This window comes from Canis lupus (genome assembly GCF_048164855.1).
Source record: "Canis lupus baileyi chromosome 1 unlocalized genomic scaffold, mCanLup2.hap1 SUPER_1_unloc_2, whole genome shotgun sequence".
Lineage (NCBI taxonomy): Eukaryota > Metazoa > Chordata > Mammalia > Carnivora > Canidae > Canis > Canis lupus.
In genome coordinates, this window is record NW_027326403.1 from 336182 (window position 1) to 362355 (window position 26174).

Sequence of the window (26174 nt, forward strand, 5' to 3'; positions counted from 1 at the left end):
GTTTGAGTGTCATGTGAGTGAACCACCCTGGAAATGATCCTCCTATCTCCAGACTGTTCCCCAGTCGACATCTTGCTTACAACCTGAAGAGCAACCCCAAGCCAGAGCCAGCCAGCTAAATTGTTCCTGAATTCTGGACCCTCAGAAACTATGTGAGATGACAAATTCTTTTTGTTTTATGCTACTATGGTTAATAGATATGCACCTGGATTAAAATCCAACATCCTTACGGTGCCCATCCCCTCATTATTCCTCTGATCTTAATTATTAACTATTCTCTGAACTGTTCACCCTGTTATTATCCCATTGGTCTCCTTGATGGAAGTAAGACCTTTCCTTGCTGTACTCTCTGCTAGAAAATCTACCTCCTACAACTATTTGCAGGGCTCACTCTCTCATCTGCTTTTTTTTTTTTCCTCTCATCTGCTTTAAGTGTTTGCTCAGATGTCACTTCCTCAAGGTGACCTTCCCTAAGAGTCTGGCTGGAAGAGCCCAACTACCCCAGTTATCCCCTTACTCTGCTCTCTTGCCTCAGAGCCCCAGGACCAGCTACATAATTTGTGGGTCCCAGAGCAAAATGAAAATTCAAAGCTTTTGTTCAAAAATTTCTAAGAATTTCTTTTTTTTTATATATATATTTATTTATTCATTCGTGAGTGACAGAGAGAGAGACAGAGGCCGAGGGAGAAGCAGGCTACATGCAGGGAGCCCAACATGGGACTTGATCCCAGGTCTCCAGAATCACGCCCTGGGCTGAAGGCAGCACTAAACCGCTGAGCCACCCGGGCTGCCCTAAAAATTTCTAAGAATTTCAAGATGGTAACAGCAGAGTAAATTTCTAAGAATTTCAAGATGGTAACAGCAGAGTATTAAACCAATGTTAGGCCCTGCACCACTTCATAGCTCACATGCCTACAAAGCCGGTATTGCACAGCACCAACCTCTACCTGACATTATTTGTTCACTGTCCTTCTCCCCAACTAGAACAGAAGCTCTAGGAGGGCAGGGGCCCTTGTTCTGTTCACAGCTGAGTTCTCAATGTCAAAGGTGGTGCCTGGGACACTGCTGGCATTTGATGAAGATTTAATGAATGATTGAACAAACCACAATGAGGGATCCCTGGGTGGCGCAGCGGTTTGGCGCCTGCCTTTGGCCCAGGGCGCGATCCTGGAGACCCGGAATCGAATCCCACATCGGGCTCCCGGTGCATGGAGCCTGCTTCTCCCTCTGCCTGTGTCTCTGCCTCTCTCTCTCTCTCTCTCTGCGACTATCATAAAAAAAAAAAAAAAAAAAAAAATCACAATGAAAGAAGTTTGACTCTGAAGGAAAGAGAGAGGCCCTCAGAAGAGGATTGTTATTCATGGAATGGGAGAACATTTTTGCAAATCATGTATCTGGTTACAGATTTGTAATCTAGAATATATAAAGAATATGTATAAGTTGGGGTGCTTGGCTGGCTCAGTGGGTGAAGCGTCCAACTCTTGATTTCAGGGTTGTGATCTCGAGATTGGCTGTAGAGACTACTTAAAACTAAAGTCTAAAAAATAAAAGTTTGGGGTGGCTCCTGAGTGGCTCAGTCAGTTAAGCATCTGCCTTTGGCTCAGGTCATGATCTCAGGGTCCTGGTATGGAGGCCCACGTCGGGCTCCCTGCTCAGCAAGGGAGTCTGCTTCTCCCTCTGCCCTCTCCCGTTTGTGCTTTCCCTCTCTCTCTCTCTCTCAAAACAAAACAAAACAAAACAAAACAAAACAAAAAATATATATATATATTTAAAAATGTTTTATTGGAGTTCAAATAATAAATAAAATCTTTAAAAAAGAGAGAAAAAAAGAAAGAACTAACTTGTATGTGTATATTTATCACAGCATTATTCACAGTAGCCAAAGGTGGAACTAACCCAAGTATCTATCAACTGATAAATGAATAAACAAAACGTGGAAAGGAAATTGTGACATAGGGTACCGCACAGATAAATCTTGAAAACACTTTCCTAAATGAAATAAGCCAGACACACATATAAAAATATTGTATGATTCTACTAATATGAGGTACCTGGTAGCACCAAATTTATGGAGACAGAAAGTGGAGTGGTGGCTGCCAGGGGCTGCGGGAGGGAAGTGGGGAGTCATTAGTTAATGTGTATGAAGTTTCTGTTTGAGGTGATGAAGAAGTTCCGGAGATGGATGGTGGGGATGGTTGCACAACAGTGTGAATGTACTTAATGCCACTGAACTGTATATTTCAAATTGGTTAAAAGGGCAAAATTTATGTTATGTATATTTTACCACAATTTTAAAAATTTTCTAGAGAAAATTCATATTTAATGGGGAAACACTGAAAGCTTTTTTTTTTTTTTTTAAGATTTTATTTATTTATTCATGAAAGACACACACAGAGAGAGGCAGAGACTCAGGCAGAGGGAGAAGCAGGCTCTACGCAGGGAGCCCAATGTGGGACTTGATCCCGGGTCTCCAGTATCATGACCTGGGCTTAAGGCGGCACTAAACCGCTGAGCCACCCAGGCTGCCCCACTGAAAACTTTTTACTTGAAATCAGGAAATAGACAGGGATGTCCCCTTAGCACTACATTCAGCACTGTTCTGAAGACACAGCCAGTGTAGTAAGGCAAGAAACAGGAAAAAAGGTATAAGAATGGAAAAGACAGAAACAAAACTGCTATTAATCACATATTTGAGGAAGGCCTGGGTAGCTCAGTGGTTGAGTGTCTGCCTTTGGCTTAGGTCATGATCCAGGTTTGTGGGATCAAGTTCCGCATCAGGCCTGCTTCTCTCTCTGCCTGTGTCTCTGTCTCTCTCTTTTTTTTAGAGATTTTATTCATCCATTCACGAGAGACACAGACTGAGAGAGAGAGGCAGAGACACAGGCAGAGAGAGAAGCAGGCTCCCGAGGGAGCCCAACGTGGGACTCCATCCCTGAACCCCAGGGTCATGACCCAAGTCAAAGGCAGATGTTCAACCGCCAAGCCACCTAGGCATCCCTCTCTCTGTGTCTCTCATGAATAAATAAATAAAATCCTTTTTTTAAAAAATCACAGATTTGGTTATGTACCTAGAAGATTCAAAAGAAGCTCCTGATAAAATGTCAAAATCAATGATGGAATTTAGCAAGGTGCTGGTTACAAAATCAATATATAAACATCAGTTATCTATTTTTTTACCTGCACCCAAACCACCCATTTTTGGAAATTCACTAGGACTCATAGAGCTCAGTATAGAGTTGTATTCATGGCTAAGCTTTATTACAGCAAAAGTCACAGGCCAAGACCAGAGGGTTCATATGCGGTTTTCCTCATGCTCTCTCCCTTCATGAGGATCACATAGAGCTCACTCTTTCCGCAAACAAAAATGTAACAAAACATGGGATGCTTGGGTGACCCTGTTGGTTGAGCATCCGACTCTTGGTTTCAGCTCAGGTCATGATCTCAGGGTCATGAGATGGAGCCCTGTGTCAGGCTCCTCTATGGGCATGGAGTCTGCTTGAGATTCTCTCCCTCTCCCTCTGTCCCCCACCCCTCACATACACTCTATCTTTCTCTAAAATAAAGAAATAAATGTTTAAAATTTTTTTAAAGATTTTATTTATTTATTCATAATAGACACAGACTGAGAGAGAGAGGCAGAGATACAGGCAGAGGGAGAAGCAGGCTCCATGCAGGGAGCCCGACACGGGACTTGATCCCAGGACCCCAGGATCATGCCCTTGGCTGCAGGCAGTTGCTAAACTGCTGAGCCACCCAGGGATCCCCTAAATGTTTTTGTTTTTTTTTAATGCAGAAAAATGTGTATGATGTTTTTTGCCTAAGGGAGCCTATTAGACTCAGCTCTCAAGGTTTTTTTATTGATGATTGATCACTAGGGTGCACCAAAATTCTAGACTCCCAGAAGGAAAGCAGGCATTCAGCATTAACCACATGATTTGCACAAACAATCCAGGCACAGTGAGCCACACAGAATAGTTCAACAGCCAAGTACCCAGACACCAGCCAAAGGCAAATCTTGCAAGTGGGACAGCTGATTCAGATCTGCTAAGTTAACCATTTTCTGTACAACTAACAGTTCTAAAATAAAAATTTAAATAAATATGGCTAGAGGGTATTTATAAATATCCAGCAAGGGGGGATAAATCTAACAAAAGATATACAAGACGTCTTCAAGGAAAATCTGTAAAAACCTTGTTGAGAGACCTCAAAGGTCTAAAACAGGAAGATACATAACATGTTCATGGCCTGGGAATGAAAAGGGAGATGAGAGGATGGGAGATTTTTTTTTTTTTAAAGATTTTATTTATTCATGATAGGCACATCACACACACACACACACAGAGACAGAGAGAGAGAGAGGGAGAGAGAGGGAGAAGCAGGCCCCATGCAGGGAGCCCGACATGGGATTCGATCCCGGGTCTCCAGGATCGCGCCCTGGGCCAAAGGCAGGCGCCAAACCACTGTGCCACCCAGGGATCCCAAGGATGGGAGATTTAAGGAGAATGGAAAAAAGGGAAAAACCATATTTAAAAAATTATTTATTTATTTATTCATGAGAGACATACAGAGAGAGGCAGAGATATAGGCAGAGGGAGAAGCAGGCTTCCCACAGAGAGCCCAATGCAAGACTTGATGGGAGGACTTCAGGATCACAACCTGAGCTGAAGGCAGACACTCAACTGCTGAGCCACCCAGGTGTTCCCAAGAACCACGTTTTATTTATTTTTATTTTTTTATTTTTTTAAGAACCACGTTTTAGAATCAGTCAGACCTGTGCTCTGACCCCAGCTCCTCCACCCTCCACTCAGTAGCTGAGTGATATTGGGCCAGCATGGTAGCCATGGTGGATCTCCCTTGAAGAAAGAACTTAATCAGCTGTGAAGAGTGCCTTTGGAGGACGGTCCCCAGGTGCAGTACCCGCAATTACTATTTTGTTTGGATCAAGGTCATGTTCTTTTCTGGCAGCCCCCAACCGTGACTAAGCATCAGGGCAAGGGGAGGGGGAGTACTAGGGCCTGGCCATTCCCAAATAATGTGGCTCTTCCAACGGCAAACTTTCTTTCTTTTTTTTTTTTTTTTTTTATTTATGATAGGCACACAGTGAGAGAGAGAGAGGCAGAGACACAGGCAGAGGGAGAAGCAGGCTCCATGCACCGGGAGCCCGACGTGGGATTCGATCCCGGGTCTCCAGGATCGCGCCCTGGGCCAAAGGCAGGCGCCAAACCGCTGCGCCACCCAGGGATCCCGCAAACTTTCTTTCTTTCTCTCTTTCTTCTTTTTCTTCTTTCCTAACTTTCTTTCAAAGATTTTATTCATTTTTAGAGAGAGAGAGCGTGCAGGCACGTGAGCCCATGTGCAAGCAGTGGGAGGCAAGGGCAGAGGAAGAGGAAGAGAGAAAGAAGCAGACTCCCTGCTGAGTGCAGAACACTCTGAGATCAGGACCAGAGCCAAAATCAATTTTGGCAGACGCTTAACCCACTGAGCCACCCAGGCGTCCTTTTCCTTTTTTAATGGAAGTAAAATTCACATGCCACAAAATGCACCACTTTAACCATTTTGAGGCATACAAGCCAGTGGCATTTAGTACCATCACACTGTTGTGCAACTGCCTAACCTCTATCTGCTTCCTAGATATTTTCATTGCCCCAAAAAAGAAGTGATTAAGCAATCACTCCTCATGTACCCTTCCCTCCAGACCACCAGTCTACTTTCTGTTTCTAGGCACCTGTGACAAGAAATTCTTGCAATAAAAATTTTGAAAAAAAAAAAAAGGAAAAGAAAGAAATTCTTGCAATTCACCTCCCCTGTGTGCTGGCTGAGATTCCTCAGAGCTGCACCATCTTAAGCTCTTCCTATGCACACCTCCCTTCCCCCTCTTATGCCACAGGTGGTCGACCCACTTCCCAGCACAGCCCTGCTCCCTCTCCCCTTAATCTTTCACTGGCATGCCCCCCACCGGCCCTAATAAATCTTTTGTATTGCTAACACCTCCGCAACATTTGCTTCTGGAGGCCAATTTAACACAGCAAGATGCTGTGAGCTCCAAGCATCTACGAAGTGATACAAGTTCTCAGAAATACTGAATGTGACTCGGAGGACCCAACAATGTTAATACCTGACTGTAGAAAGCATTGACTAAGTGCCAGGCACTGCGGCAGTTGTGGACTCCCACGGGCTCCCTCCTGAACCCTCACAAGCATGTGATGGGGGCACCATTAGGATCCTCGCTTTGACAGAGGAGAAAGCAGAGACCCACTGCACGGGGAGCTTTCCCTCTCTGGGAAAAAAAAGTCCTCACCACCAACCAGAAACAGTTTCCTAAATACGGAAGTGCAGTATCATCTTAGCCAGAGGAAGGCCACAGGCAGCCTCTTGCCCTGGGCTGAGCCTGGCTAAGGAAGCACCTGTTTCTGGAAGGTTCCAGAATAATCCAGTTCCTCAGCCTACACAGTGGGAGGGGACTATTTCCAAATTGAAAGTAGCCCACCAGTCCTCTCACAGATGTCCCAAGGATGTCATGCAGCCACCAGAGCGATACCTGTAAACCTAGCTTCTGTGCCAACACAGGGAGGTGGGGAAGAGTCTTGCCTTGGGTCACCTGAAGGTTAGCATCTTTGAGAGAGGAGTAGAAATTAGACAGGCACAGCCAAGGTTGGGGTAAGGTGCGGGGACAGAGTGGGCACCAGTTAGCATTTGGTTGTCCTGTGTTCCTTCAGGCACAGATCCCTGGGATACACAGGGAGCCCCTTGAAGGCAGGGGCTAGATCGGATCCATGCCTGTGAACGCAGGGAAGTCAGGGGAATGTTTCCCGAGTGAATGAAGGATTCAGGAGAAAGATGCTGAGCCATTGGCTGGAACAGTTACCAGTTACCAATAACTGGTACAGTAACAGTTACCAGTTACCTCTGGAACCCAGAGGGGACTGGGAGGAGAGGTGTTTGGGGCTGGGGGCAGGGTGGAACTTGCTTGTTTCACTCCACTGGAGCGATTTTTGTCTGCGTGTTCACTGCTCTATCTCTGGTGTCTGGAACAGTGGCTGGCACACAGTGGGTCTCAATCAGTGTTTGCTAAATGGCAATCACACACATATGCACACAAAACCACCACCACCAAGAAAACCCCCAGGAACTCTGATGCCCCTTCTGCCAGGAGCAGTTAAACTATACTCTGCTAGGAGAAACAGTCCTGCACTGAGCAATAACCATAGGCCAGGCCCTCATCAGAGGCCGATCATGCCTTTTTTTCCCCCTTTGATTCTTACACACTCTCAGATAATGGCAATGGGGACCACAGCTACCTCTTAGGAACACAAACACATCAGATGCTGTTCTGAGCACCTTACGTGGACTCTCAGTTCCCATACCACGGGCCCCTGAGGTACTTACTCTCAGTGTCCCCACTTCATAGATGAGGACACCAAGGCACGGAGAGAGAGAAAGCCACCTGCTTCCGGTCACACCAACCACAAGAGGCAGAGCTGGGGAGACAACCACAAGCTTAAATAGCAAAACTTTAACTGAGTACCTCTTTTTTTTTTTTTTTTTTAATTTATTTTTTTATAATAATTTTTATTTATTTATGATAGTCACAGAGAGAGAGAGAGAGGCAGAGACACAGGCAGAGGGAGAAGCAGGCTCCATGCACCGGGATCCTGATGTGGGATTTGATCCTGGGTCTCCAGGATCATGCCCTGGGCCAAAGGCAGGCGCCAAACCGCTGTGCCACCCAGGGATCCCTCTTTTTTTTTTTTTTAAAGACTTTTTTATTTATTCATGAGAGACAGAGAGAGAGAGAGAGAGAGAGAGAGACAGGCAGAGGGAGGAGCAGGCTCCATGCAAGGAGCCCGATGCGGGACTCGATCCCGGGACCCCAGGCTCATGCCCTGGGCACAAGGCAGGCGCTAAACCACTGAGCCACCCAGGGCTCCCCTAACCAGGTACCTCTTAAAGATTGGAATTGGCTCTATTAGGTGATTGATGAATCGGGCAGCATCCTGTCTAGCAAGGAAAGGGAGCTCTGTCCAGCCACCCAAAAGAAAGGGTTTTTAAAGGTAGATAGGGAGCAGAACAAAGAAAAGTATTAGCAAAGAACGCATTGTTTCAGGCAAGGTTGCCCTCCCTAAGGGGAATGAAAGGGTCTTATCAGTACATTTCCTCCTGCTAACCCGAGATTCCAGGTGGACTAATTAAATGTTACCATGGGGGAGGGGCAGAGGCTGAAACTACTCTTAGGTTAGGTATTAAGTCTTGGTTTGCTGACTGGGGCCCGTGCCATAAGTGACACCATTTGGGAGGCTGTGGTTTTCTTACTACCACCAGGAAGGCCGTCTCCAGAGTGATTTTACGTGGTCTATTTTTACATATGGAAGGAACTGAAGCCCCCTACCCAGGGACACTGTGGGAGACAGCATAGTGGTCCCCAAAATGTTGACATCTTCATCCCCAGGACATGTGACTACGGTACATTATGTAGCAAAAAGGACTTCGCACATATGATTAAATTAAGGATTTTGAGCTGAGAGACTTCTGGATTATCTGGGTGAGCCCAATGCAGTCATCGGGTCCTTATAACTGACAGAGGGGGCACTACTGGAGTCAGAGAAGGAGACGTGATGACAGAAGCAGATGCTAGAATGAGGCGCTCTGCAAATGGAGGAAGAGATACACACCAAGGGATGCCGCTACCTCCAGAGGCAGGAAAATGAAGTCTCTCTGGAGCCTCCATAGGAACCAGTCCTTCGGACACCTCAATTTCAGCCCATGAGATTTGGACTTCTGACCTCCAGAACTATGAGCTATTAAATTCGTGTACCTTGGGCAGCCCAAGTTGCTCAGCGGTTTAGCGCCGCCTTCAGCCCAGGGTGTGATCCTGGAGACCTAGGATCCAGACCCATGTCAGGCTCCTTCCTGCATGGGGCCTGTTTCTCCCTCCCTCTGCCTGTGTCTCTCAAAATAAATAAATAAAATCTTAAAAAAATAAATAAATTCATGTATCTTAAGCCATGATATACTTGGTACTTGGTTACAGCAGCCATTGGGAGTTATTATGATTTTTTTTAAAAGATTTTATTTATTTATTCATAAGAGACAGAAAGAGAGAGGCAGAGACACAGGCAGAGGGAGAAGCAGGCTCCCACTCCATCTCAGGTCTCCAGGATCGCACCCTGGGCTGAAGGCATCACTAAACTGCTGAGCCACCTGGGCTGCCCTACAGCAGCCATTGGAAGCTCATGTAGGCACCCAGCTTTTAAGTGGCAGAGAGGGGATTCAAACTCAAATCTTGCCGATTTGAAAGCTCTGGATCTTCTGGAATCTCTTTTGGAAGTGTGACGCTTGGCATTATTCCAGATGTGTTTTTCTTGGGGTCGCTGGGCAGGGCTTGGCACTAAAGATATGCTAATGGTCATTATCATTATACCTCCTTCCTTTCTGTACACAGTGCCACTGCCTCAGTCTTCTCTTCTCTGCTCAAGAACCTTCCATGGCTCCCCAGCATCCTCAGGATAATGTCGAACCCCTTTATGGCAATGGAGAACTTTGCAGCCTGGCTCTGTCACCCAGCAGACAAAGGCACTAGACCCTTATGGGCCAGGTTTCAGGGGCCACCTGGATTCTACTGAGAAACACTTCCTGCAGCTTGCAAACTCCCTTACAACCTCCCTTCTAAGTATGGCTTGTGAGACTTTCCTGGCTTTCCCTCACAACTAGAATATACTAAACACGATTGCTAGTTAGCCACTCCCTCTTCTGGGGGCCACCTTACCCTGTGCCACCTTCACTATAATACCTGTATTCTAATTTTTGGGTTCCAGTAAGGCTGCCCCCAGCCTGGGAAGCCACCGTGGGCAGGGATGAGATCTCGGCCTCTGCTGATTGCTGCCTGCCTCTGCCTCAAGGAATGTCCACTGTCTATCTCTCTGCTTCTCCACTTTCTTATCTACTCTCTTGAGGAAGCTGACAGCCTAAAGTCCTAGTTGCTGGGGCAGCATGACCAAGCTCTCAGACTCGTAAGTCCCCAGAGACATAGGACTTCTATTCAGCTGTGGAAAGAGATGAAGCATTGACACACTCTACAATGTGGATGAAACTGAAACACATATGAAATATCCAGAATGAACAAATCCACAGACACAGAAAGCAGTCTGGTTGTGGCCAGGGGATGGGGGACAAGAGGGAATGAGGAGTGCCTACACTTGGTGGGGAGAGGATTACTTCCAGGATGATGAGAAAGTTCTAGAACTAGATAAACATGGCAGTTGTGCAACATTAGGAATGTACCAAATGTCACTGAACTGTTTGCTTTAAAATAGTTAATTTTATGTCTTGTGAATTTTAGCACAAATTGAAAAAAAAAAAAAGAGGTGGCTGAGGGAGAAGGTAGCTGGAACTTCTAGGTCTGAGGGAGGAGGAGATGGGGTTCAGGACTCCCAGGTCTGAGGAAGAAGGGCTGGAGGTCTGGACTCCAGAGTCTGAGGGAGGAGGGGCTGGAAGCCTGGACTCCAGGGTCTGAGGGAGTTGGGGCTGGGGGTCTGAACTCCAGAGTCTGAGGGTGGGGGGGAGCCTGGGCCTCTGAGTCTGAGGGAGGAGGGGCTGGGAGCCTGGACTCCTGAGTCTGAGGGAGGAGGGGCTGGGGGCCTGGACTCTTGGTCTGAGGGAGGAGGGGCTGGGAGCCTGGACTCTTGGGTCCAGGGGAAGCAGGAGGAGGCTGGGGCCCAATGGCCTGATTTTTAAGAGGGGAGGAAACCAGAGTTAGTTGAGCATTGCTATGCCGGAGAGAGAAAAGAAGGATCAGAGTAGAGGAAGCAATTGCTTTGGTGGGGGGAGGCTCATTAGATGGAGATGTCGACACCAAGGCCTCCCTTCCCACCCTGAGCCAACCCACTGGGGAATTCCAGCTGCTGCCCAGAGGAAGGGAGAGGGGAAGGCAAGTGAGGGGGAGGAAGCAGGGTCACCAGGGCCCCACACCCAACAGCCTAAGGACAGAAACTGTACCCAGAAAGGAGCCTGGCCTGTGGGCCTGGATTCTGGGGCACTGGAGGAGGTAAGAGCTAGGAGGTTGGCCCAGGCAAATGTAGAAATTCTAGAAGGGACTGGGGTCTGGATGGCTGGGGCCCAAGGGAGGAAGAGTAGAGGGAGCTGGAGGCTCAGATTCTGGGTCCTGGGGAAGACAAGGGCTGGGTGCTTGGACGTTGAACTTCTGAAGCTGGAGTAAGGAAGTTGGGGCCAGGCGAAGCTATCTGAGGTGCTGCTGGTAAGGTTTTGAGTGGGGAAGTGGCAGTTCAGGGGCGAGGTCCCAAAGAAGGTGGCAGGTCAGTCAGTGGGACAGTCTGTCTGCCTGCTGTCCTGCTGTGCGGACTTTGGCTCTGCCACGCTGCTACCGCTGCTACCGCCTACGGGGCCCCACCCCATGTCCCCTCTCCCTTTCCGACCTCTCCCACGGCCCCAGGCCTAGGACGGAGAGAGCCAGAGGGAGAGTTCGCACAGGTGAGCATACAGGCAAGCCCAGGGGCCACCAGTGGAGGGCTGGCTGGGAGAGGCTCAGAGGCTGGGTAGAGGGAGGCCAGCCTGGAAAAACTGGGAGGTCAGGATGGAGAAACAGTTGTTCCAGGAGGGAGAGCGCCCCAGGCTGCGATCTGGCTTCATCAGACCAGACCCCTCACCCACTGCTTCTGCCCAGGAGCCAATGGGGGCCTCAGAGCCAGGAGGCCACCTTCTGATGCACCTGGACTCTTAAGGCAGGTTCCTCACCTGAGAGAGAGGCAGACAGACAGAGAAAGGCTTGTGGTCCCTTTCCTTCTCCTGCAGAGCCCGGTATGTGGGGCTACCTGTCCCTGCTGCCTGCCTTCCTGGCCCTCTGGGCTATCACTGGAGTCTGGACCGTGTGAGTATTAGAGGCAGGATGACCCCTGGGCCTGAGGGAGGAGGGAGCTGGGGGCCTGGACTCCAGGGTCTGAGAAAGAAGGGGCTGGGGCCTGGACTCCTGGGTCTGAGGGAGGAGGGGCTGGGGCCTGGACTCTTGGGTCTGAGGGAGGAGGGAGCTAGAAGTCCTTGTTTCTGTGGGTAACAGAAAGAAAAGCTGTCGTTTAAAACCACTTTGATGTCTCCCTGTACTTCAGTTTTGCCCTGGCCGTAGCCAACAGGTCTGTGAACCTCACCGAAGGTTTTCCCTACATCAGGTAGCTATGGCGCGGGAGGAGGGGGTAGGAGGGTGGTTCCAAGGTGAAAGAGGGGGGGGGCCTGGCTCCGAGGTGCCACAGGACGATCCTTTGTCTCCCCCAGCCTCTGTGGATCTTACCCCCCTCAGAGTTGCATCTTCAGCCAGCTGCTCAACATGGGAGCTGCTATGGGTAAATATTCTCAGCACCCCCCGGCCAAGGTGTGGGGGTTAGCCCAGGTGTGGGGGTTAGCCCCCACCCGTAGATACCCAATCTCTCTGCAACCCATCCCCCAGATGTGGGGGTTAGGCCCCCATACCTAGACGCCCAGTCTCTCCGCACTCCATCCCCAGATGTGGGGGCTAGGCCCTCACCCCCAGACGCCCAATCTCTCTGCACCCTGGCCCCAGGAGTCCGAGCCCGGCTTGCCCGCCCACTTCCCTCTTCTCCCAGCCGCCTGGATCTGCATCATCCGTTACCACCAGCTCCGGGACTGGGGAGTCGGAAGATGGTTTAACCAGGTGATCCTGTGGACGGGGCTTCTGTGTGCCCTGGGCACCTCCGTGGTGGGCAATTTCCAGGTGAGACGGCGTGCACTCCAGGAGCCCAGCCGGGCGTTCGGACCAGCCCGAGTCTGGGACTACAGCTCCCAGCACCCCCCGGGGCCTCCGCCTTCTCTATTGGCGGGGTGGGGGTGGGCTCCTCCGCGAACGGCCTTCTGGGACTCTCTCTCTTTTTTTAAAGATTTTATTTATTTATTCATGAGAGAGGGGGTGGGGGCAGAGAGAGGCAGAGATAGAGGCAGAGGGAGAAGCAGGCTCCATGCAGGAAGCCGGATGCAGGACTCGATCATGGGACTCCGGGATCACGCCCTGAGCCGAAGGCAGACAGACGCCAACCGCCGAGCGCTGAGCCACCCAGGTGTCCCATACCTTCTGGGACTTCTATTTCTCTTGTGGCTTTTGGGCCGGGGAGAAGGTGAGCTCCTCGTCTCTCTGGATGGAGTGCCCCAGAGGCTCTTGGTATAGCGATTCCACTGAACACTAGAAGGTTGGGGTAATTCACTGCGGTTCTTTGCCCCTTTCCCCTTTTAATAATGAAATTACTCAGAGCCACTCATTCTTAGGTTTTACGTTGTATGCATTTTCATCCATCTCCTCAAGGGCTCTAGCTAGACCCTTTTTGGTCAAACAGAACTTTTTAATTTTGTTTTTTGTTTTGTTTTTGTTTTTAATCAGCTGGCCTGTGGGGGTCAGAAATAAACCCAGATTCATAGACTCCAGAACTCACATTCTTCACCTTGAAGTTCAGTTGATATTTGTAGAACAAATGAATGGATGATCAATTGAAGAAAGCTTATTGATTATTTTGTTATTTAATTTTACTGAGGTCTCTCCAACCCCTGCCGCCCCCGCCCCCCGCCCTTGCTGAGTATACTGCAGGATAAGAGGCTGCCTCCAACTTGTTCATAAAAATTCCCTCTGCATAGCGCTCATTCACTCATTCGTTTATTCCTGTGCTCCACAACTGTGACTTGTTTTTTTTTTTTTTTAAAGATTTATTTATTTATTCATTCAGAGAGAGCGAAGAGAGAGGCAGAGACACAGGCAGAGGGAGAAGCAGGCTCCATGCAGGAAGCCCGATGTGGGACTCGATCCCGGGTCACCAGGATCACACCCCAGGCTGCAGGCAGCGCTAAACCGCTGCGCCACCGGGGCTGCCCCACAACTGTGACTTGTTAAAATTATTATATCGTTCCCCTAAGGAGTCTTTTAAAGCCATTTCCCGCTGGTCATTGCTTCTCCTCATTAAACTTTTAATATTAAAAAAAAATTAAATAACATGTACGGGGATCCCTGGGTGGTGCAGCGGTTCGGCGCCTGCCTTTGGCCCAGGGCGGGATCCTAGAGACCCGGGATCGAATCCCACGTCGGGCTCCCGATGCATGGAGCCTGCTTCTCCCTCTGCCTGTGTCTCTGCCTCTCTCTCTCTCTCTCTGTGACTATCATAAAAAAAAAAAAAAAAAACATGTACGATGTATCAGTAAGCCACAAACCATTGTAATATTTAAGAACTTTTCACCCTCTGAAAACCAATTTTTACCCCCTGGATGCCAGTGTCAGCCCTCCCCCACCCTGGTTGAGAATGAAAGATGTATTGCACTAATATTTCCTGAGCGCCTATGATGTGCCAGACCCTGTGTTAGGGAGGGAGGCCACAGCAGTGAGCAACAGATTAGAATGCCTGCCCTGCTGGAGCTGACAATAGCCAATACACCTAATCAATAATCCAGTCAACTGGCTATGGCAGTTTTCACAGTCCACTGGGTAGGTCAAGGACCCCTCCCCCCATTACAGCCCTTGTACCCTCCATCCCCTGCCATCCCCATTTATCTATCTTCCTCTCAATTCTGGTCCCTTTTCCTTCCAGCAAAAGAACCAGCTGCCCGTACATCTGACAGGGGCCTTCTTTGCCTTATTCGTGGGCAACCTGTACTTCTGGCTGCAGCTCTTTCTCTTCTGGTGGATGAAGAGCCTGCCCCAACCTGGGGCCCCCTGGATCAGGCCACTCCGCCTGGGCCTCTGCAGCCTCTGCACCATCCTCATGGTGGCCAGTATCCTTACCCGGGCCAGTGACAGGGGCATTGGGATGGGTTGGCTACCTGCAATATGCAGTGCCCTGTCCATTCTCCGTCTCAGCCTCCTTAGTATGATAGAGTAATGGAAAGCGTCAACCCTGGGGTTAGGCAGCCTGGGTTGGATTCCACCTCCCCTAGTACCAGCTTGTGGGCGGGGGGGGGGGGGGGGGGCCTCCATTGGCTGAACTTTTCATTCCCTGTGCTCCTTCAGCTGTCAGATGTGGATAATAATAGGGCTGCTCTCCCACCCCGAGTTGTAAAGAATGAAGGAAGTAATACCTGTGAGGTGCTTAGATGGGTTTCCAGCATAGTGAGCAACCAAGAAATTCTGGGAGGATGGTAAAACCAGTGGTAGTGGTCTGTTTGGGGTACCTGCCCTGTGCCAGGCATCATGTTGGCTAAGACTGAGGCCTAAACTGAGGTTCAGATAGCAGGGAGTCTCTTGGCCAAGACCCATCATGAAGTCCAATGGTGGAACTTGTGGTAGGCGGAAGGCAGCTTGCACCAGCTCTTGAGACCAGTTCGTATTTCTTCCCAACTCCATGTTTGGTGCTACCACTGACCTTGGTGAGAGTCTTCACAACATAGAAATTGGCCAACGCTGCAAATCAGAGCTGGTAGTTAACCATTTACCATCATGCCTACTTCTGGGGAAAGACTCCACCCAGCCCAGTTCTTAGTCTCCATAGCACGACACGCCTCTGGGTGGCTCAAATCACTGTCTGTGTTTTAGTTTCCGTATCTATAAAATGGAGTTGTTTTGATTACTGACAGGTGAAGTGCCCTGAGAGATGAGAGGCCTGGAGGCAAACTCAGTCTCCCTGACTGATATCCTCCTAGGGGAGGGTGGAAGGGAGACCAGAAAGCTACTGGTGTTCAGAAGAGGCTAGAGGGAAGCAAGCTGAGGTCCTGTGCTCTCTGCACGAGGACATCTGCTTATTTGGAGTTATCCCTACAAATGGAGCTGGCAGTCCCATCTCCCAGAGCAGCAAACTGAATCCCATGGAATAGGTGAGACGGGCTGACCCCTCAGCTAAGCCTTTAGCTACTCCAGCCATATGAGCAACATCTCTCCTCTGCAGAGGCCCTGTTGGTGATAAGATCCAGCTGGCCCCTTTTATTTTATTATACTTTTGTTTTAAAAAAGATTTATTTATTTATTTATTTATTTATTTATTTATTTATTTATTTATTTATTTATTTAAAGAGAGTGAGTGAGAGAGAGAGAGAACAGGAAGAAGAGCTGAGCACAGATCCTGACATGAGGCTCCATCCCAGGACCCTGAGACCATGACCCAAGCTGAGACCAAGAGTTGGTGACTTAACTGAATGGCTCAGGTACTCCTTGCTGGCTCCTTTTAAAACCCCAGTTGGGCTGATAATCAGTTAGGCTACAGGGTCCTTATTCTGTGGGGCTCAAGTATCCCTTGGCCCTGGAGCAGGGAGATGGACCGACCATAAAGACAGCCAGCAAGCTTTGCGCAGTGGCAGTATCGCAGCCAGTGAGGTTTATCTGAGGCTTGATTATTACTAGTTGAAGATGGCCAGCATTGTGTGATAGGAGCTGGGGGTCTGCAAGGATGGGTCTGCGAACTGGCAGATTCTGAACTGGTCTTGCAGAACCAGCTTTTTGCCTGCATTGGGAGGTTGGGGAGACACTACAGGTGCATGCTGAGGGTGGGAGAATCAGCTTGGAGATGAAGCTGCTGGCAGGGCCTGAGACAAGCATCTCTAGTGCTCAGGTGAGGTTTTAAAGGCTCTCATTTCTGCATGGCTCAATAGGGAACCATGGAAAGCTTATGAGCAGGGGAGGAATAAGGCCATTTCTGGGGGTAACCACCTTGTGTGTGGGTGCTCTCATGTCTCCTTTGCTCTAGAATTCATGGGGTCGGGGTGATGTTGGCCTTATTCGCTGCCTAAAAATCATTCAATGAATGAAATGTCTAAACTGATCTAGGAGTGGGTGGGAGCTAGCTAGGTTGATAAACAGAAAGGTTGTTGCAGTGAGGGGGCCCCAGAAAATCAGGGACCTCTCTGATAGTCTGAGGTTGGAGTGTGTGTGTGTGCTGGTGGTTGAAAAGGTTTTCAGGGAGCACCTGGCAGGCTCAGTCAGCAAAGCATGTGACTCTTGATCTTGAGGTTGTGAGTTCAAATCATACATTGGGTGCCGAGTTTACTTAAAGAAAGGAAGAAGAAAAAGAAAAGAAAAAAGAAAAAGAAAAGGAAGTTTTCAGGAGCAGGGGATTGAGGACTGGAGATGAGACAGGGCAGACCAGAAAGAGATGAGCTAGGCCAGTGGGATAAACCTTGGGCCACCAGCTGGCCATGGGGATGAGGAAGGGGAGGGGGTGAGTGGGTGGCAGAACTGTCATCAGATGGGAACACCAGGAAGAGGAGCATATTTTAGGGGGTGAGTGGGAGTGGCCAGTGTGCCACAGGTGGGGGATGAAAGTTGCCAACAGAGCCCAAGGCCAGCGCCCTGGTCGGTGTCTTTAGGAAACCCTGAATATTTGATGGAAGAAGCAGTTGCAGCTGCTTGTCTAACAAGGCAAGTGGGAGATGGTGATGGTGGAGCCCTGATGGGGTCAGGGAGGATTGAGGGTAAGACAAAAACCTTGTTTTGGGATGTTGGAAATGCCATAGGAGCGAGAGGAACATGCCAGTGGAACATCTGGGAAACGGCCTTGGATGGGTTGGAAGGCATCCCTGTAAGTGTTTGGGAGCTGGGTGGCCGGCTGGAGGCCATTCCGCCAGTGTAGGACACCCAGCAACAGTGACCCAGCAGGCTCCCGGACCCTTCCTGCTTGCTGTGGCCCTTGACCCTGGTGTAAAGTGGTCATCCTCCACCACTGGCTGCTGCGCTCGGCCTCCGCTGCCTGCGAGTGGGCCATCGCCATGCTGCTGTTCATGCTCTTCGGCCTGTTTGCGGTGGATTTTTCCTGCCTGGACGGCTGCACCCTGTGTCTCCAGCCGGGCCCCAGCCTCAGCCCCCCACCGGCCTCCCCCATCTCCCTGCAGGTCCCCCTGTGAATGGCAGTCCGATTGGTGTGGTTTGGCGCCAGTGCTGCGATCAGGGCCACCTGGGAAGTGAGAGGCCAAGGCCAGCCAACCATCCCTGCTCAAGGCTATTTATTATTATTATTATTAATTTTTTTGTTTTTGTTTTGTTTTGCCGCCGGCGGAATCAGAGACACGGACGCAGGCAGGGTCACGCGAAACCAGAATTCCTTCCGGAGAGCAAATCCGTACAGAAGGTTTTGAAGGGAGGGGAGAGCTGGGGAAGGGGGGGTGCCTGGGAAGGAGGAGTTGGGGACACAAGGACAGATGGCCCTCTCCGTCCGGATCTGCTAAGCCACCCCAACCAGCCCCCGTCCCTCCCCCCACCCCACCGAGAGATTGATCAATAAATAAAATAATAAATTAATCAATAAATAAAATAGAAACAGCTCCCCCGCCCTCAGTTCCCCCCCAGAACCACCCCCCATTGGGCACGGCCCCCTGAGCCCCATCCCTGCAGGGTGAGGCTGGGTTTGTTGTGTCTCTCCCCTCCCTATATACTCCTTGGGCCCTATTTACAGATTCACAGTTAGGGGGCAGGGAAGGGGGGTTGAGGGGGTTTCCCTCCTTCCCTGGCCCCCTGGGGTCAGGGCAGAGGGGTCCCATTGGTGGCCAGGAGCTTCTTGTCCTTAGCAGGGCCTCGGCGGGGAGAACTGGTCAGCTCTGGGTCTGGGCGGCTGGGTGGGGGCTGCAGGCTTCTGGGTGGGGTGCCAGCAGGCCGAGTCTGGGTCCCGTTTTTCTCATCTGCGGAGGAAGAAGCAGTGTGGCCTCAGTAACCTCAAGGCTGCCAACCCCAAAGAATATGTTCCAGCAACAGCATGGTGAGACCAGGGCCCCCATCATGGGACTAGAAGCCTGCAGAGATGGCTGCCAGGAGGACTCACATCTGCAGCCACACCTGGCAGCCTCAGGATGGCGGGTCATACATTCTGGGCCCCCCAACCTCTGTGGCTTTGGAAACTGGGCCAAGTCAGTCCCAGAGGCCCACCTTCAGGGGGCATTCTCATAGACTCTGGCTATGACATCATGCGCTAAGAGACAGCTTGTCACAGCAGCTAATCAGATTCGCATCCCTAGATTACAGCAAGAAGTATTGGTCCCCTTCTGCTACCCTGGTTGTGGGGGTAGCACAGGAAACGTTCCCTGGCAACAGGGCCCAGGGGAGCCTATAGTGGGTTGTTTTGCGGGGGAGGGGGGGTTTGAACAGATCTGGATGGTTGATTACTCTTTTCCAGAACACAGTTTCAGAATTTTTGTTAGCAGAAAATCCCACATCCCCGACACAGAGACTGGTCATCCTCTTAGGGATCCCCGGAGGTGCCCTCCCTAGCCACAAGGCCGTCTCAGGTTGGGATGGCCTGGTTCCCTGGATGGAGCTCAGGACCCAGCCTCTCTGAGAACCTGTGATCCTTGCCCACAAACTGAAGCCCTGGGGCACCTGCTCAGCAGGAGGTCTTCCCTCCAGCCCACAGGATAAAAGAAGCAGACATCGCCTCCGGCCCCTGCCTCCCACCTGCCAGGGCCTGCACGGAGGGCTGGTCGTGAGTGCTCAGCAGCTGTGCCTGGATGGTCTCTACAACTCGCTTGAACCGACGGCTGGGACCTGGAGGGGAGACGGACATGGACATGGAACTTGAGGACAGAGATACTGAAGACACTCCCACCCTGTGGAACCCAGCAAAGGACTCTCTTCCTCTTGGTCTCAATTTCTCGCCCTGTGTGGGGCCAGGCATAAACCCACGCTTTGCAGCTGGGGCTGAGAAAGATCGGCACTGAAATAATGATGGGTGTGGTTTTCTGTTGAAAGAAGCTGTACTACTTGCTAGTTTCTAGTTGAGGCCATGAAGAGCCAGAAACATAAGAAAAATAAATGGAAAGTAAAACAAAAAACAAAAAACAAACCCTTAAAATCAAGAAAGTCCTGCATATCAGTCTTTAAGGGAAAGGGGAAAAAATGTATCATAATTCATCTTAGTGATGTAACATTGTGGCAGGCTGGTATAGAAACTTGGGAGCAAGCTCATCTCCCAACTGTGACATATTAAGACTGCTAACAAGGGTAGTGAACAGAAGCATCCCTTGTTATTCAAACCCTTGTCATCAGGGCTCAGAAACCAAGCTGAATGGGAAGGAAGGCTTTTCTGCGGTTTTCATCTCTGGTGCCAACTCCTGATTGTCATGGCTGCCTGCGAATTCTGAGGCTGCTGCTGAGCTCAGCAGGACGAAGTGCGGTGATTGGCTGGTGATGTCTGCTCTGGGTGCAGGAATGACATTGGATCTCAGTGAGCCATGTCTTTGCCTGTCTGGTGTATGGTCTTAAGGAAGTAGGAAGGGAGCTCTGCACTTCGAGGTCAGCAGGGCTAGGCTGAGCCCAGCTCTGTCGTGGTTTGCAGTCTGACTCTCTCAAGTCAATTTACCTCTATAGGACTCTGTTTTCTCCTCTGTAAGGTGGGTGATCACTAATACCTCAAAGGCTGCTGGGAAGCTTCAATACAACAGTGCACGTAAAGCACTGGGAACATCACAAATGTCCATGAAATGTCCATGAGAAAAAGGGTAGACAGAATGTAGGGGTCTGAGTGAGGAGGGGGCTCACGTAGTCAGCAGTAGCTGGGCACCACCTCTTCCTCCCTCTTGCTACCTTGGCCACTATCCTAACTCAGTTGTCTTGAGTGTCCCAAACACTAGGCTGTAGGCAGCCTCGCTGAGGGAAACTTACCGGAGATGAGCGTAAAGGTGACGGAGTAGATACCACCACTGCCACTCCCATCCCGTCGTGGGGAAGGCTCTGGACCCTCTGAGGAGCTGATATCCACCTGGAATCGGACAGGCTTCTGGAAGACGGATGGGCCGCCACTGGCCTTGTATTCGGCCCTGAAGCTGGTCTGTGACAGCACACTGTGACTCAGGCTGGGGATCTGAGACAGGTGGGGGACAGAAGCAGGGGGTGATTCCAGTGACCTGATTCCAGAGAATGGTTAACCAACCCCACAACTACATCTGCCCAAGGAACTAAAAGTTCCATCAGCCACTGGGGGGAAAAAATAACCGAGGAGATACTGGGAGACCCCACTGCCTGCTGGGACTAGTAGTTTTCTTGTCCAACTCTAAACGTATCTCAAGAATGGCTGAACAACTGAATTCCCATGTAGAGTCCCAGGGACTCTTGCTTCTAGGTATCAGCCCTAGGCTCCAGAATCACATGACACAAACTTTTCTGTCTCCACAGGCATTGTCATATCAGCCTCAAAACCAGTAAGTCTTGGGATGCCTGGGTGGCTTAGCGGTTGAGTGTCTGCCTTTGGCTCAGGGCATGATCCCGGGATCCGAGATGGAATCCCACATCAGAGTCCATGTGTGGAGCCTGCTTCTCCCTCTGCCTACGTCTCTGCTTCTCTCTCTGTGTCTCTCATGAATAAATAAATAAATAATCTTAAAACAAAAACAAAAACAAAAACCCCTGTAAGTCCTACTAGCTCCTAGAGCAAAGAACCAGAGGACCCAGTGGGAAAAGTGGTTCCTTCTGCTAATCTCAGACGTGGTGGTCATGGAATGGCAACCGATCAATACTCTAGAGACTTGTCCCATGCCATCACCTCCAGGCCCCAGGGCACCTCTCCCACCTCCCTGCCCTGACAGTGACCAAACCCAACTCTGAATGGTAAACTACAGATCCCATGAGCCTCAGGAGGAAGCCAGGCCAGAGCAATGGTGGTGGACCCCAGGGGCTGCTGGGATTTGTAGTCCTGTGCGGGCTAGGACACAGGAAAGACCCAGGTCCCCTCACCGACAGGAAGGCATGGACAATGTCCGCTTTGATGCTGCTGAGAGGTTTGTCCTTTAGCACAAGGAATATTTGTTCTTCTTTGTCCAAGGAGATGAAGTTCCCAAACCAGGAACGTTTTGCCAACCTGAGTAAAAGGGAATGGTTGGAGGCAGGTCAGCAGGGGGGTCAGGGGCTCAGGGAATAAATACCTCCCTCCATCCTCTCACTTCCCTTCCCTGTCAGACTCACTCTGGAGAGGACTCTGGCGTCAAACTGGACATCTCCTCGGCAGTGGGGACTGGCGGGGGCGGTGAGGGAGGGGAGAATATGGTCAACACTTGCACATCATCCTGGGGTCCAGCACGCGGGCCAGCGGTACCCTCCAACCAGAGGTTTCAGATCCCAGGGCCCATTCATCTCCCAGTAGCTAAACCCCAAATGGCATGCTGACTGGTGGTCCTTCCAGGGATGCGGGCCCATCTGTTAAGCCACACCTCCTGAGGGGTAGAATTTGCTAGCTATAAGCCAATGGGAAGATGAGCCAGGCCTGAAGGGGTGTGTCCCTGAGAGGCTCCTCCTCCAGAGCTGGAAGCCACGCCCCTCTCCCCAACGCCTGAATCTCTACTCGCAACCCCATTTGCTCACAGGAAGTGGGAATCCAGGCCCACAGCTCTTTCCCCATCTTAGGATTCTGGAGTCCATGCCCCCAGCCCCTGCACCCTCAGGGACTCCATACCCTGCATCTTGCGCCGGTGAAAGCGAGGGGAGCCCAGGAAGCTGTTGCGGATGGAGTTGAGACGACTTCTCCAGGCGGCTCCCCCCACGCCACCGCCGGGGCTTGGGGGTGGTGTTGTTCCTGGCGTCCCGGTGGGGCTGGCCCGGGGCGTATGCAGGGGCGAATGCAAGGGGGTGCCCCCAGAGGAGCGCGGGGAGCCTGGGGGGCCAGGCAGGGGTGTGGAGCGGGCACTGGGGGGCGGGGGCTGCTCTCCGGCGCCCCCACCCCTGGGGCCTCGAGAAGGCAGCGTCTGCGTTTTGGAAGTTGGGGAGACCCCGCCCCGAGCCTCATCGCCAGCCCCGGGCTCAGGTGAGAAGGAAAAGACAGGACTCTGTGGAAGAGTGGAGATGGGTGAGATGGCGGACTACAACTCCCAGGAGGCTCTAGGAGCCTCATTCGCACATACTTACGGAGGTGGGTCCTGATGCCTGCTGGAACTTGTAGTCCAATTATTTTCCCCTCCCAACCCACAGTGTTAGGTTGACAGAAACTTTTTCTACCATGCTCACTGCTATAGACCTAGCACAGTGACTGGTACAAAGGAGGTGCTCAGTTAGCTTTTGTTAAGTGAATAAATGAACCCTCGACATACACTAAAAACCCAATCCTACAGGAGGTGGAAATGCCCAACTACTCATGCGGCTTTGGGATTGGGGCCCTATAGGGACAAAGAGGCAATGCCTCAAGACTTCATGGGAATTATAGTTTCTGCTGCACAATCTTTGCTCCAGTGTCTTCACCCCCTTGCTCCTTCTTAACTGGGGAGCTGGCCTTACCCTTGGGCTGCTGAGAGGGCTGGAGGACAGACCGGTGGATGCTCCACTGACACTACGTGATCTGTTTCCAGGAGAGATTAAACAAACAAACAAACAAACAAACAAACAGGTGTATGGGTTTCACGAGGCTCAGATGTCCTCTCCCTTCCTCGTGCCTTTGAGATGAGGACCTGAGGCCTAGAGAGGGACCACTGAGGTGGAATTGGGGCTAGAACTCTGGATCCACTGGAGAAACAGGGGCTCCCACCTCTGACTGTGCTGGGCCATCTCCAGGGCCCGTCGGGTGGGCACCGGGGAGCCACCGCCCCCAGCATCTGTGATGCTCAGAACTTCCATGGACTTCCGCTCTGGCCTCCGCTTCCCATGACGGCTCAGCATGGGGGAATCCACACGTTTCCGAGGAGGATCTGAGGGCAAAGAGAGTTTTAACTCTATCAGAAGATGTCTTGGTCCAGCTGTACATGGCATTCATACACACAGGGAAACAGAGGCCCAAGACGGAGAGTTGTGTCAAGGTCACAGAGCAAGTCAGGGGCTCTAAACCCAGAAGCTAAGGGCTTGCAGCTCCTTCCTCCCCCTGGAATTTGGGGTCTGTACTTCCAGCTCTGTCTCCTCACCGACATCATTCCGGGGAGGCAAGTCCTGGTCCTCACAGCTGGGATACCGCTCCTTTCGATCCAAAAGCAGATAATATATCATCTTTTCCTGGTTCTCCCTGACGGGGAAGGGGAATAAGGGGGTAGGAGAGGATTGGGGTCAGAGGTCGGGTTCCAGAGGTCTCACCCCCTCCCTGCAGCTGTGGCTCCCGGAGGGCTTGGTACACCCAGTATCTCTGTCCATGGTTCCATCTTCCTAGGTATCAATATGGTGAGTTTTTTTGTGTCGGGGTACATCTGACTCTTCCTTAACAATAATAGCAGTAGTAGGAATAATAATAATACCTAATAACTCCACACTTACTTTTTGTAAGCGCTCAGTGGGACACTAAGTCTGTCTGAGCACCTATTGATACATCTCAGCATCTGGTCTGCCTTTTTTCCACTGGCCCTTCAGCCCCCTCGTGGTTCCTCCGGGAACAGCACCATCTGGGAGCTTTAGGCTACGCCCTCCCTGTCTAGCAGCCTGAGTGCCACGCCTCAGGGAGTCTGCGCGTGCGCGGGGCCTGGGCGCGCCGTCTGCTGGCCATCTGGGGCGCTGCCGCTGCTCGCCGGACGAGGGCACCTGGGCAGCAGGTGTATGCTGAGGGCAGGGGGCCTTACTCCTCGCTGCGCAGCTCGCGGTGCAGCCGCTCGCGGTCCCTGAAACAGCCCAGCGAAGCCATGCTCTCCAGGACGTCGGGGTCCAGCTCTCCATTCGATGGCAGGCTCCGCATGGCCACCCGCCGGCCTGGGGCTGGCTCCAGGCAGGGGTCTGGCTCGTGTTTCCCACCCCTGGGGAGAGGGAGAAAGGTTACAGGGGACCGGGCTTCCGGGATTCGAGCCCTCTCCACCCAAGATGCAGGTATTCTGGGTCCCAACCTGCTCCGCCTGTGTCCTTTTCCCCCAGGACCCAGAAACCTGAGTCCCTAGCCCCTCCTCATTGAGGAACTTTGGCATCCCAGCTTCTGGCTGGTTCTCCTGCTGGGGTCCCTTGAAATTTGGGCCCCGTCCCTTCCTCCCCCAGGGAACCAGGTACCCTGGTCCCCATACTCACAGGTACCAGGGATGTTTCTGAATTTGCTCCAGCTGTACGGAGGGTGGGTGTAGAGAAGCAGAAGTGAGGTGGTATGAACACAGTAGGCCTCAAGGAAAGTTGATGAGGAGGCATTGGGGGTCCGTGGCAGTGCCCCCTCCTCTCCACCAGGGGCAGGATGACAGTTTAGGTCTTCCCCTAGTGGAGACTGAGCACCTCAACCTACCACTATTGCAGATAGCACTGGGAGGACAAGGCCCACATGCACGGTGGCATCCCTCCTGCCAAGGGGGTCCTCTCCAGTTTGGAGTGGATAGTTTTGCAGACCCTGGAAATCCATCCTCATCCGCCCCCTAGGGATTCTGTCCTCAGGACCCACCGCTCATTCCAACTCACACTGAGCCTTTTTTCAGGCTCCACTTCAATCATCCCTCGCAGGAGGCTCTGGCAGTCTGGAGGGATGAAGTGGGGCATATGGAAGACGCCCCGTTTCACCTTCTCCAGCAGCTGGCGGAGATTGTCATCATCAAAGGGCAGAGCCCCCTGAGTGAGAAATAACAGGACCCCTCACATAGAGCTTAGGATGTATCAGTTGAAAGCCTAAGCACTTGGCAAACTGACATGTCAAGTCCTTACCACAAGCACTAGGACGGAGGGGACTATAATTATCCTACTTTACAGATGGGGAAACTGAGGCATGCAGAGATCCAGCAATTTGCCCAAGGCCTCTGAGCTGGTGAGTGACAGAGCAGGGACTTGGCAATGGACAAGTTAGGCCCCAGTGCTTAAGAGGCTGGGGTTGTGGCTTGGAGGCTGCATCTTTTTTTTTTTTATTATTATTTATTTATGATAGTCACACAGAGAAAGAGAGAGAGGCAGAGACACAGGCAGAGGGAGAAGCAGGCTCCATGCACCGGGAGCCCGATGTGGGATTCGATCTTGGGTCTCTAGGATCGCGCCCTGGGCCAAAGGCAGGCGCTAAACTGCTGCACCACCCAGGGATCCTGGAGGCTGCATCTTAAAAAGTTTTCTCCCCAGACCACTTTCAGAAGGGGTAATCCTCATGCATTCATTCAACAAAAGGTGAGCATCCATTTGGGGTCAGGGATCTCATGATGGACAAAACAAGCTCTTGCCCTCCTAGAGCTCACACCCTAGAGACCCTGGTGAGTAAATGAACTTTAGGAGCTATGTCATGAGGGCACACTTGCTGTCTCTCAGGTTCTGATCTGGCTGAGAGGGATGGAGCAGGGGACACACCAGGTCCCTGTGCCCAAAGAGCTTTGTCTAGAATAATGCCTGAATTGATAAATGATGGTTGAGGGGGGCCTGGGTG

At 51.1% G+C, this 26174-nt stretch overlaps 2 protein-coding genes and 1 pseudogene across 21 annotated transcripts in view; 2 read left to right on the forward strand and 1 right to left on the reverse strand.

The window, feature by feature from the left end:
• On the forward strand, nt 1–19752 carry TMEM150B (transmembrane protein 150B). Of its 19 annotated transcripts, none has more exons than XR_012027026.1 (11): nt 10709–11041; nt 11736–11881; nt 12117–12176; nt 12280–12347; nt 12609–12736; nt 14586–14769; nt 15215–15360; nt 16001–16131; nt 17290–17501; nt 17982–18047; nt 19316–19752. XR_012027026.1 is itself a non-coding variant. In XM_072818698.1 (8 exons), the coding sequence occupies exons 3-8, from the start codon at nt 11814–11816 to the stop codon at nt 18198–18200; spliced, it is 1479 nt and encodes a 492-aa protein (XP_072674799.1). In that variant the 5' UTR covers nt 1–152; nt 4747–4908; nt 11806–11813; the 3' UTR covers nt 18201–19752. The 19 variants fall into 19 exon arrangements, 6 of the variants coding, with proteins under 6 accessions (XP_072674799.1, XP_072674802.1, XP_072674797.1 ...); XR_012027023.1 differs by having other exon boundaries at nt 17290–17341; nt 17437–17501; nt 17982–19752; XR_012027022.1 differs by having other exon boundaries at nt 15215–15804; nt 17982–19752.
• Nucleotides 16267–16335, forward strand: LOC140629200 (U4 spliceosomal RNA; annotated as a pseudogene).
• Nucleotides 17906–26174, reverse strand: part of BRSK1 (BR serine/threonine kinase 1) — a 17743-nt gene continuing 9474 nt past the window's right edge. For both annotated transcript variants that reach the window (XM_072818694.1, XM_072818695.1), the window contains 12 exons: nt 25235–25381; nt 24860–24891; nt 24427–24597; nt 23785–23882; nt 23415–23574; nt 23168–23228; nt 22353–22722; nt 21866–21914; nt 21638–21761; nt 20570–20768; nt 19364–19453; nt 17906–18594 (listed from right to left, as the gene is read on the reverse strand). In XM_072818694.1, coding sequence (XP_072674795.1) covers nt 18437–18594; nt 19364–19453; nt 20570–20768; nt 21638–21761; nt 21866–21914; nt 22353–22722; nt 23168–23228; nt 23415–23574; nt 23785–23882; nt 24427–24597; nt 24860–24891; nt 25235–25381 — 1659 coding nt within the window. In that variant the 3' untranslated portion in view covers nt 17906–18436. The remainder of the gene's footprint in view (nt 18595–19363; nt 19454–20569; nt 20769–21637; nt 21762–21865; nt 21915–22352; nt 22723–23167; nt 23229–23414; nt 23575–23784; nt 23883–24426; nt 24598–24859; nt 24892–25234; nt 25382–26174) is intronic.